Source organism: Narcine bancroftii, chromosome 3, assembly GCF_036971445.1.
Source record: "Narcine bancroftii isolate sNarBan1 chromosome 3, sNarBan1.hap1, whole genome shotgun sequence".
Lineage (NCBI taxonomy): Eukaryota > Metazoa > Chordata > Chondrichthyes > Torpediniformes > Narcinidae > Narcine > Narcine bancroftii.
In genome coordinates this window covers 186,641,342-186,653,421 of record NC_091471.1, presented here as the reverse complement: position 1 = coordinate 186,653,421, position 12,080 = coordinate 186,641,342, and the positions used below count along the sequence as shown (strand labels likewise).

General features: G+C 44.7%; 2 protein-coding genes across 17 annotated transcripts in view; one reads left to right on the top strand and one right to left on the bottom strand.

Moving 5' to 3' along the window:
* LOC138757935 (uncharacterized) overlaps positions 1 to 387 on the bottom strand; it is a 35,453-nt gene extending 35,066 nt beyond the window's left edge. For both annotated transcript variants that reach the window (XM_069926101.1, XM_069926099.1), the window contains exon 1: positions 305 to 387. The gene's annotated coding sequence lies outside the window, so the exon portion shown is untranslated. The remainder of the gene's footprint in view (positions 1 to 304) is intronic.
* LOC138757936 (polycomb group RING finger protein 3) overlaps positions 362 to 12,080 on the top strand; it is a 167,780-nt gene continuing 156,061 nt past the window's right edge. For 7 of the 15 annotated variants that reach the window (XM_069926109.1, XM_069926104.1, XM_069926116.1 and 4 more), the window contains exon 1: positions 372 to 505. Coding sequence is in view for 5 of the 15 variants with exons in the window: in XM_069926106.1 (XP_069782207.1) it covers positions 464 to 505 (42 nt within the window). In the remaining 10 variants the exon portion in view is untranslated. Of the gene's footprint in view, positions 506 to 12,080 lie in introns of all 15 variants that reach the window. The other 8 variants (XR_011353999.1, XR_011353998.1, XR_011354000.1 and 5 more) reach the window with 5 other exon arrangements.

The window sequence follows — 12,080 nt, the reverse complement described above, 5'->3', positions numbered from 1 at the left end:
CCACTCACTTGCCATCCCACTCCCTCACTTCCTATCACAACCCGACTCTTCCTAATTCTCAACCTGCTCACTCATTCCACTCACAATCATCTCACTCCATCTATCACCTTCCTTCCCTCCACAATTATCTTCCTCTCCATCCATCACCATCTTCCTTCCATCACAATCTCCCTCACTTTCTCCAGTACGATCTTCCTTCCCTCACGATCTCTATTTCCCCCTCCCTTACCATGTCCCCTTCTTCATCACTGTCTCCCCTCCCTCCATCACCATTTCCCCTCCATCACCATTTGCCCTCCCTCACCTCACCAGCTCCGCCTCCGTTTCGCAAGCATGTGCCTTTGTCTGTCGTCGCGCGCGCGCGCATGTGCCATGGTAGGACGCTTGTTCCGACGTCAGTGACGGCGGACCCTGGTGTCGCGGCCTAGTGACGTCAGGGGGAACAGCGAGCGGCTGTCCATCAATGAGTCCGCCGCACCTCAGCCTTCCAGCGCCGCGGAGACAGGTGAGTTCGGGGATCGCGGCCCTCACCTTTCTCGGGTACCGCATCCGAAAAAACACTCACCGGGCCGAAAAAGCTGGGAGTTCTCGTAGCAAATGCCAGCTCCTGGTCCGGGGCCTGGGGCCCGCCGCGGCTGCGGCCCAGGGTGGGGGCCGGGGTTCTGGGATCCTTTGTGCCGCGCTCGGCTCGCTTGCTGGTCGGGGTAGCGCCTCATCCAGGCGGCTTCACTGCCCAGTCAGTCTCTTACCGAGAGCTCGTCAATTTCCCCCAGGTGTGGAGCCGAACTCCAGGAAGAATGTCGAAGTCTTAGATGGGATGCAGTGTGTCTTGTGAGGGACCAAAGTGTTCAGGACCTGGGTTCCTCAGTGTAAATGGGATCAAGAACAGGTTGTTCTAATGAGCCCGCTTCACCATTCAGTAAAGTTATAGTGAAGCTTTAATTGCCCCTGTTTTTTCCCCATCTTGACATCCCTTCATACTTCTAATTTCCAAAAGCCTGTGGATTAGTTTTCAATGCAATCTAAGAATGAACCTCCAACAGCAGTCTGGAGTAGAGAATGCCAAAGAGAAGAAACTTTCATGCTCAGGTGGCCTATGGCTTATTTTAAGACCGTGACCCTGAGTTCCAGATAGTCAAGTGAAATATCCTCCCCATTTTGTTGTGAACCTCTCTAAGATATAATATCTCATTGAAGTTCTCATTCTTCAGGTGCAAGTGCCAGAGTTTTAGTTTGATTTGGGCATTGTGTTTGGCACAGACATGTTGGTTGAATGACATGTTTCTGTATTGTAATGTTCTATGTTCAAAACATTATAATAGAACCCAACTTCCCTTTCTCTGGGAACTGCCATCGCAGGAACCAATATTATGTATCTTTAATGCACTACCTCTGGGAAGTGTATCTTTTAGCTAAGGAGACAAATTGTACAGAATGCTCCAGATTTGATGACATCAAGGTGCTGAATAATCAAGACCAACTTAAACTCAAATACCTTTTCTTTAAAGAAGGGTGACATGTAATTTGTCTGCTTCTCTGGACTTGTGATGCATGTGTTATAACATCCAGGTCCCTTTAAACAGAATTTTTTGATTGTCTTTTTAAATACTCAGCAATTCTGTTCCTTCTACCAACTATCATCATCTATATCATACTGTCATTTTAATGCTTGCTTACATCATCTTAAAACCTCTCATGTCAACATCACTGCGAGAAATGGTCAGAATCAGATTTATTGTCATGGGCATGTCATGAAATTTATTGTTATGCAGCGCAGTATTGTGCATTACAAGTGCAAAATTGTTATAAATTACAATTCTGTAAATACAAGATTTAAAAATAAATAGTGCAAAAAAGTGAGGTAGTGTCTCTAAGTTCATTGTCTGTTCAGAAATCTGATGGCAGAGGGGAAGAAGTTGTTTTTGTATCATTGTGTGCCTGTCTTCAAACTCCTGTACCTCATTCCTGATGATAGCAGTGGGAAAAGGGCAAGGCCTTGGTGGTTAGGATCCTTGATGATGGAGGCTGCTTTCTTGATACACTGCCTCTTAAAGAAGTTCTTATTGGAGTGAAGACTAAATCCCATGATGGTGTTAGTAGAATTCACAACTCTCCGGCCTCTTTCTGTCCTGTGTACTTGCACCTCCGTACCAGAGAATGGTGCAACCAGTCAGAATGCTCTCCTCAGTACACCTGTAGAAATTTAAATTTGCAAGTCTTTAGTGACATACCAAATCTCCACAAACTCCAAATGAAATATAGCTGCTGGTGTACTTTCTTCATGATTGTATCAGCATGGTGGCCCCAGGATGGGTCTTTAGAAATATTGACACCTAGAAATTTGAAGTTCTTTCCCCTATCCATTGCTGACTCCTTAATATGGACTGGTTTGTGTTCTCCAGGTTTCCCCTTTCTGAAGTCCACAATCAATTCCTTAGTTTTGCTAATGTTTAGTGCAAGGTTGTTGTGACACCACTTAACTAGCTGATCTCTCTCCTGCTTACTTCATCATTTTGCAGTAAAGGAAACAAGTCCTTCAGCCTGTACCACCCAATTGATCGATAAATCCCCAGTACATTTGAACAGTGGAAGGAAACGCAGACAAGGGGAGAACATACAAACTCCTTACAGATAGCGTGGGATTTGAACCCTCATCCTGATTGTTGGTGCTGTAACAACGTTTTGCTAACCATGCTGCTTGTATTGTGGATTTCGGCCATAGAAAGCTGTTGAAGCCAGTTCATTATAAAAATTTACTTGATGTGAACTTTAAGGGATCAAGGGGAATGGTGAGAAAACAAGAACAGGGTATTGGTCATATGATCAGCCATGATATTGAATGGTGGAGCTGTCCTAAAGGGTTGAATGGCCAAATACTGCTCCTCTTCTATATGATATACACACCACTCTCTGTGGAAAAAGGTTTTTTTCTGGGTCCTTTTTAAATTCCATCTCCTAAATCTATGTCCTCTATTCCCCTTCCTTGGGGAAAAAGATTATGACTACTTACCTTGACAACATACGTTATGTTTTTATAGATCTCTTCCTTTAACCTCCTATACACAGTCTCAGCCTCTCCTTGTATTTAAAGATCACCAGTCCTGGTAACATTCTTGTGAATCTCTTCTGCACTTTTTCAAGGCTACTGTTATCCTATAGCACTGTGACCAGAACTGTGTACAGTGCTCCAGTTGTGGTCTTACCCATATCTTGTACAACTGTAATATGGCATTCTCAATGCCCTGATCAATGAGAGGAAGCATGCTAAATGCCTTTTCACCACCCTGTCTCCCTGCCAAATTGAGGATATGGATTGAGAATCATGCACTGGCCAACCTGTTGTAGCCTGGCATCCAGGAATACTTTAGTCCCTGCCATCCAGGAATACTTTAGTCCCTGCCATCCAGGAATACTTTAGTCCCTGCCATCCAGGAATACTTTAGTCCCTGCCATCCAGGAATACTTTAGTCCCTGCCATCCAGGAATACTTTAGTCCCTGCCATCCAGGAATACTTTAGCCCCTGCCATCCAGGAATACTTTAGCCCCTGCCATCCAGGAATACTTTAGTCCCTGCCATCCAGGAATACTTTAGTCCCTGCCATCCAGGAATACTTTAGTCCCAGCCATCCAGGAATACTTTAGTCCCTGCCATCCAGGAATACTTTAGTCCCTGCCATCCAGGAATACTTTAGTCCCTGCCATCCAGGAATACTTTAGTCCCTGCCATCCAGGAATATAGTCCCTGCCATCCAGGAATACTTTAGTCCCTGCCATCCAGGAATACTTTAGTCCCTGCCATCCAGGAATACTTTAGTCCCTGCCATCCAGGAATACTTTAGTCCCTGCCATCCAGGAATACTTTAGTCCCTGCCATCCAGGAATACTTTAGTCCCTGCCATCCAGGAATACTTTAGTCCCTGCCATCCAGGAATACTTTAGTCCCTGCCATCCAGGAATACTTTAGTCCCTGCCATCCAGGAATACTTTAGTCCCTGCCATCCAGGAATACTTTAGCCCCTGCCATCCAGGAATACTTTAGCCCCTGCCATCCAGGAATACTTTAGCCCCTGCCATCCAGGAATACTTTAGTCCATTTTTGTTTCCAATCAGCATACTCATTCTATTTTTTATTTCATAAAATTCTTGGTCATTATTTGATCGATGCTAAAGCACACCCATTCTGCAGGCGAACTGCTTTTCAGGCAGTTTTACAAACCTTTCCCCTTTTTTTTTCCACTACCTTTAAATTTTAACTATAATTCCATCTTCTGCTGTGTTTCAGGTCTACCCAAAACAGTTTTAATTTGTGTACTGCAATCTGCCCAGCCAAGATAATTCTACATGCCTAAAATATCCATGTTATTACCATTTAATTGTTCTCTCTTGCATTCTTTTGCTCATCTTCTCAAAGATTGAATACTTTGGACTATTTGGTTTCCAGCTTTAGACATATTGCAATCAAGATTCCTTTATTGTCATGTAATAGTACAGAACATAATATGATACGAAATTGCCTTTTTCCTGCCATAAGGCAAAGAGTCACCATTAGTGTTGCCCCGTGCCTCTTGCAGAACGAGAAAAAGAGAAGCAAAAGAGAGTTGCTTCAGAGTCACTGAGTGTCCGTGGACTCCTGTTCTAACCCACCGGCAACCTGAAATTCCAGGTCCAAACCTGACACAATCAGGAAGCTTTCAGCATCCGAGCCCCTCTGGGAGCACTTCTTCTCAAATCCCAGCTCCAATACCTGGTTCTCATGAGCCAGCCTCCAGCAGCCACAGCCCGTGCAGGCCCCCGATTGGAAGTTGCCTACAGTCTGGGTCCATCCTTTAGCCGCTGAGCCCCTCATTGGTCCGCTGCTGCGCTCACTGTCCTGAAGTATAGTCTCCTCTTCTTCTACTCCTCAACGGGGAGTGTTCTCCCCATTTCTTATGTCCTGCACTGGTCCACAGCTCCCCTGGAGTCTGCAACTGGATAGGACCCTTCACAGTCGATCTTCCAGCGTCACCTGTGGCCTGAAAAATGGAGTCATTTTCTGTAATGGCAATCCATTTACAGTAGTTGTCATTCATGTTGCAGCTGCAGCATGCATTTAGATAGTGCTTTTAAAAGTAACCATGCTCTGACCACATTTCCCAAGGTCTATTTTCTTTATACATTTTTAACATCCATTTCAACATTGTCACCAATTCTCAGTGAAACTTCCTATACTTCGCCAAGATGGTTTAAATCCTCAAGAAGCCCTGGCAGCCCTCTCTTCACCTTGTAGGTAAAGACATTGACCTGGCCTTGTTAAAATGTATCCTGTCAAACTTCTACAGGTCCTGCCTACTTCAGTGCCAAAGCCCTTTCTCTTGGATAATCTCCAATTACACTCATTTGCTGTATCATCCCATTTCTTGATAACCCATGGCACAGGGGACAAAAATAAAAATTAATTTTACAACAGTGCTTATTAACCTTAAATTCAGCATTGTTTGGCTCCAACACAGTTCACAACTCATGGCTCCTTGCCTTATTCCTCCACTCTGCTCTGCAGTCATTGAGCAATATTCTGGACCACAGGGGCAAAATACCAGCTCGGAGCCATATCTACAGCCACAGAAGTTTCTGCTTGCCCCTTATGCTCTCACATTTCCCTCCCTCCTATATAGTTGAGCATGCTGCAATCCTGTGTGGAATAAACAACCCTCACCAGAAAATCAGTGGCCTTCCAATTATCTAGTTATTTTTCCTCGACTCTTGACAGTTACTTCTGATATCTTGCCTGAATACACAAAGTGCAGAAACTCTGCTTTAAATATACAACCTTCAAAGCCCCCAGCAGTGTCCATAACTTCTCTTGTGCCCCAGATTGCAGAATACACTTGACAGAGTTGCTGTTATGCTGCAACTTTAAAGATAACTTAATAACTCGTTGGAAAATAGTCTGCAGCTACAATACTGATAACTTCCCTTCAATATTACTGTGGAATTGTACTTTCAAACCAGTATGAGTGTCACATTGCCACTGCTCACCAGGATATCACAACCATGAAGCGTTAAGAGGTCCAAGCAACACCTGCTAACTCACTTTGTTATTTTAATAAGTTTCCCAAAGAGATATATCTCATTCATGTTGGCAAGTGCTTCAATGAAGTCTATCACCATAAACAGAAAACTTGTATTTACTTGTTTACCATCTCATCTGAAAGGTACAAAGCGAGGAGGATAACATTTCAGAAATTAAATTTCAAAGTAAACTAAGTTTAATTTACCACCGTACTTTAAGCAATTGAGGATTTTGAGTTTACAAGTAAAATCACAAAAGGGTTTGATGGAGTGAATAAAAAGTTTGTATTAGCCCAAGGGGGAGAAGAGGAGAGCATGGAAACAGGTCCTTCAGCCCAACCCATCCGATCCCAACCTATCTACGGTAGTCCCACTTTCTTGCATTTGTGCACATCCCTCCATTCCTTTCCTATCCATGTACTGATGCAAATACCATAAATAACATAATTATATCACCTCCACTACTTCCTCTGAGAGCCTGTTTCGTATACCCACCACCCTTCAGTGGAAAAACTCTTCAGATCCTTTAAATCTGCTTCCTGTGACCTTTAATATATTCCCTCTAATTTTGGACATCCTTAAACAGGGAAAAAGGTTGATTATCTGTCCCATGATTTTATCAGCCTTTGTAGGGTTACCCTGGGATGGTCCTGTGCTTCCAGCCTATCCAGTCTCTCCTTGTAACTAAAGCTTTTCATTCCAGGCAGCATTCAAGTTAAATTTTTGAGTGCTTTATCGCATGCTACTACCACATTCTTTTGAAAGTGTGGTGACTAGAACTACACACAATGTTCCAAGTGTGACCAGTCTAACAGAAACAAGCTGCAAATGCTGGAAGCTTGAGTCAGTCAGTGTTTCAGTGTCCAGACCCAAAATGTTTCTGACTGTTTCTACCCATGGATGCTGCCCAACAATTCTTTGTGACCTCGCAGCAACACAAAGTCCAACTTTTCACAATATCCCTGCCTATCTAAGCAAAACACCTGAGCTACCCTATTCATCAGTGTTGCCATTTTCAGGGAGCTATAAACTTCCACCCTGACATCCATCATCTCAGGTTGGAAGCATCAATGCTTCTAAGGCCACTGCCATTTGCTATCTATATACAGCTAGTATGAGAAGACACAAAATGTATTACTTCATATTCATCTGGATTAAATTCCATGTGCTACTACTCTGCTGAGCCTTTCAGCTGATTTTTATCTCTCAGTCCTTGAGCACCACCAATCTTCATGTTGTCAGTAAACATACTTCAGAGCGCAGATACAATAACAAATGTCCCACAATTGATCCTATGATGCACTTTATTATCAGAACATGCAGCTGCCATAATTCTTGGTCTCTGATCACCAAACCAAGTTTGGATCCAGTTTGCCAGAACACCTCAGATCTCATGTGCTCTCCCTTTGCAGGACATTGTCAATATGCATATTGAAATCTATGTATTACAAGTCCATGTTTCCTTCATCAATTTTCTTAGTAACCACCTCAAAAAATCTGTCAGATTTTTGAGGCAGGATTTCCCATGCACAAAAGCAATCTAACTCCCCCTGAACCGTAACCGTCCCTTCCTTTCCAAGTGATTATAAATCCTGTCCCTAATTTCCACCCCCCCCCCCCCCCCCATTAGCCTAGATAGGCTTTAGTTTCAATCAACTGACCTCCTTGAATATGGGAACAATTTAAGCTATCCTCCAATCTTCAGGAACCACGTTTTGCCAGAAATGAAGCAAAAATCACTGTCAGATAAGATGAGTTTTATGCCCCACATGGTTAGAATTTGGATTGTGCAGCATAGTGGATGTTTGTTCAGTAGCAGGTCAAGATAAATGAATAAAGATTTGAAGAAAAAAAGGGTGGGTGGGATTGAATGGGATCGCTCTTTCAAAGGGTTAGAGAGAGCTAATGGCAAAGGAGGTTGGTTAGGCCATGTATCTTGCCCTTTAATCAAAGAAATTAGAATTTATTGTCATAAACGTGTCATGAAATTCATTGTTTTGCAGCAGCATTTACAGTTGCAAAAATAGCTATAAATTACATTTCTGTAAATACAAGTGCCTAAAAATTGGCTACCTCCAAAAACCGGCACTTTTTTCAGTAGATGACATGACAAGTAAGTAACGTTAATTTCCCATAATAAATTCTCCATATTCAGAAGGAGCCCCCCCCCCCACCAAGTCCCTATCTTCCCCACCCCCCCATGGGTGCCTCTCTTATCTTTAGTGAAAAGATGACTCTTGACACCATCACCCACCCTCCCCACCCCACCCCCCCCCCCCCCCAGCACCTGGTGGGAGAGAAGCAGGTGGCGGCTGGCTCAATGCAGGAGCAATGGCCGTCTTCCTTACCCATAATTCCCCACACACCTAGAACCACTCTGGTGTTGGCAGAGTGGTCCCAGCTGCATGGGGGATTATGGGTAACAAAGATGGCCATGCTCCTGCATTGATCCATTGCCACGATCCAGTGTGGTGCTCTGTAAGCTCTTGGCTCGGCAGCACTGCATCTGTTGCCACATCAGAAGTTAGATGGGAGCAGTTTATGGATGGTGCTGCGCTGCCAGGTTGTGCCTGAGGGCCTGCCGGACGATTGGTGGAGTATCTGAAAGTTGGTGGAGTATCTGAAAGCTGCTGGCACTTGGTTCCATAACCCTAATGTCCTCCTGCAACTCTGCACCTTGTGTACGCCTTTCTGCCTCAGTTGGCCACTGGCTCCGAGCAGCCGACGCTGGCCCGCCTTTTTTGGCTGAGTTCCAAGATCACCCCATCGTCTCCAACCTCAACATGACCGACACGTTGGCCAAGAGCCTCCTGTACAGCACATATCGAACCCTGTGCTCAGCCTGGCCAAGGGCAGCAGCCCTGGGGACTGGGGGAGGCCCAATAGACGGCTGGAGTGGGTGACGGACAGGGGAGGATAGTTGTGAGGTATTTGCTTAAAGGGACCAAAATCAAAATGATTCCAAAATATAGAAGATTCTGAACAACGCCAGGTGCCGACGATTCCGGATAAAAGATTAGACACCTATACACTATTCCAAAAATAAATAAAAATTAGTGCAAAAGAAGAGAAAAGAAAAAAGTGAAGTTGTGTCAGTGGTTCATTGTCCATTCAGATGGCAGAGGGAAGAAGCTGCTTTTGTACTGTTGGGTGTCCATCTTCAGGCTCCTGTACCTCATTCTTAATGATATTAGTAAGAAGAGGGCATGGCCTGGGTGGTGAGGGTCCTTGATGATAGAGGCTGCTTTCTTAAGACACCGACTCTTGTGGATATCCTTAATGGAATGGAGACAAATGCAAATGATGGCGCTGGCTGAGTTCGCAACTCTCTGTAGTCTTTTTCTGTCATGTGCATTGGCACCTCCATACCAGACAATGATGCAACCAGTCAGAATGCTCTCCATGGTACACCTGCAGAAATTCTTGAAAGTCTTTGGTGATGTACCAAATGTCCTCAAACCCTTAATGAAGTATAGCCTCTGCTGTGCCTTCTTCATGATTGCATTGATTTGAAGGCCCCAGGATGGATCTTCAAAGATGTTGATACCCAGGAATTTGAAGTTCATTATCATTTCCACTGCTGACTTCTCAACTGTTGTGTTCTTCCTGCTTCCCCTTCCTAGTGTAAAGTCAGCTCCTTAGTGAACTAACTGATTTATTTCACTCCTATATACTTTCTCATTGCCATGTGTGATTCTGCTGACAACCAAGGTGTAGTCGGCAAATTTGTAGATGGGATACGAATTGTGCCGAGTCACACAGTCATGGATATAGAGAGAGTGGGGTAGTAGGTTAAGCCTTCATCCTTGAGATGTGCCTGTGTTGATTGTCAGTGAGGAGGAGATGTTGTTACTGATCCGCACTGACTGTGATCTTCCGATGAGCAAGTCAAGGTTCCAGTTGCAGAGAGAGGTGTAGAGGCCCAGGTTTTGAAGCTTGCTGACCAGTACTGAGGGGATGATGGTCTCAAAAGCTGAGCTGTAATTGACAAAAAGCAGCCTGTAATAAATATATATATATATATATATATATAGGCTGGCTTGGCTTCGCGGACGAAGATTTATGGAGGGGTAATGTCCACGTCAGCTGCAGGCTCGTTTGTGGCTGACTAGTCCGATGCGGGACAGGCAGACACGGTGGCAGCGGTTGCAAGGGAAAATTGGTTGGTTGGGGTTGGGTGTTGGGTTTTTCCTCCTTTGTCTTTTGTCAGTGAGGTGGGCTCTGCGGTCTTCTTCAAAGGAGGTTGCTGCCCGCCGAACTGTGAGGCGCCAAGATGCACATTTGGAGGCGATATCAGCCCACTGGCGGTGGTCAATGTGGCAGGCACCAAGAGATTTCTTTAGGCAGTCCTTGTACCTCTTCTTTGGTGCACCTCTGTCACGGTGGCCAGTGGAGAGCTCGCCATATAACACGATCTTGGGAAGGTGATGGTCCTCCATTCTGGAGATGTGACCTACCCAGCGCAGTTGGATCTTCAGCAGCGTGGATTCAATGCTGTCGGCCTCTGCCATCTCGAGTACTTCGATGTTGGAGATGAAGTCGGTCCAATGAATGTTGAGGATGGAGCGGAGACAACGCTGGTGGAAGCGTTCTAGGAGCCGTAGGTGATGCCGGTAGAGGACCCATGATTCGGAGCTGAACAGGAGTGTGGGTATGACAACGGCTCTGTATATGCTAATCTTTGTGAGGTTTTTCAGTTGGTTGTTTTTCCAGACTCTTTTGTGTAGTCTTCCAAAGGCGCTATTTGCCTTGGCGAGTCTGTTGTCTATCTCGTTGTCGATCCTTGCATCCGATGAAATGGTGCAGCCGAGATAGGTAAACTGGTTGACCGTTTTGAGTTTTGTGTGCCCGATGGAGATGTGGGGGGGGCCGGTCGTCATGGTGGGAAGCTGGCTGATGGAGGACCACCGTTTTCTTCAGGCTGACTTCCAGGCCAAACGTTTTGGCAGTATCCGCAAAACATTTATATATATGTGTGTTGCTGTTGTCCAGGTGATCCAGAAAGCTAGTGAGATTGCATCTGCTGTGGAGCGATTATGGGAGTAGGTGAATGGCAGTGGGTCCAGGTCTTTACTTAGGAACAAGTTAATTCTGGCTATGCAAACCTCTCAAAGGATTTTATAACAGTAAACGTGAGTGCTACTGGGCAACAGTCATTGATTGAGGCAGCTCACTCTTCTCTATCTGAATCTTGATGCACTTTTGAAGCAGGTGGGACTGCAGCAATGAGATATTGAAAATGTCCGAGAACACTCAAGATAGTTCTGCTTTCCTGTCTTAGCCCTTAGCTCCCAAAGAGCAAAAAAAAAATCTGTATCTAAAAGCCTTGAATACATTAATAATTTTGCCTCCATAGCTTTCTGGGGTTGACAATTCCAAAGATTCATGGCTGTCTGCGATCAGAAACTCCTCACCTCAAACAATTCTTACGAGGCAAGTTTAGCAGAGCTCGGACTTTTCTCTTTGGAATGAAAAAGGATGAAAGAAAACAAGAGGTCTACAAGATTCTGAGATGCATAGAAAAGGAGGACAGCCAGTGCCTTTTTCCCAGAGCAGGAATAGCAAACACCAGAGTACATTTGTACAAAGTGAAAGGAGGAAAGTTGAGGAGTGATATCAAGGGTGAGCTTTTTACACAGAGTTATGGGTGCCTGGAATGCCTCACCAGGGGTAGTGGTGGAGGCTGAAACATCGTCCAGTATACAAACCTGTTCTATTCCGACCTCACCCTGATCAAGGTCAAACAAAGTATTCATTTAGGACCTTCCAATCTTCACTGTCTTCAGGCACATATCGCCTCCTTTATTCTTAAGTAGTCCCACCTTCATGGTAGTCATCCTTCTGTTCTTTGTGTACGCATAGAACATCTTCGAGTTCTCCTTAATCCTACTTGTAAAAGCCTTCTCATGCCCCCTTCGAGCTCTCCTAAGTCCTTTCTTAAGTTCCTTCCTGGCTATCATAATTCTCATGAGACCTTCTTGTTTCCTTTCTAAATCTAATGTATGCTTCCTTCTTAATTAGTTGCCTCACT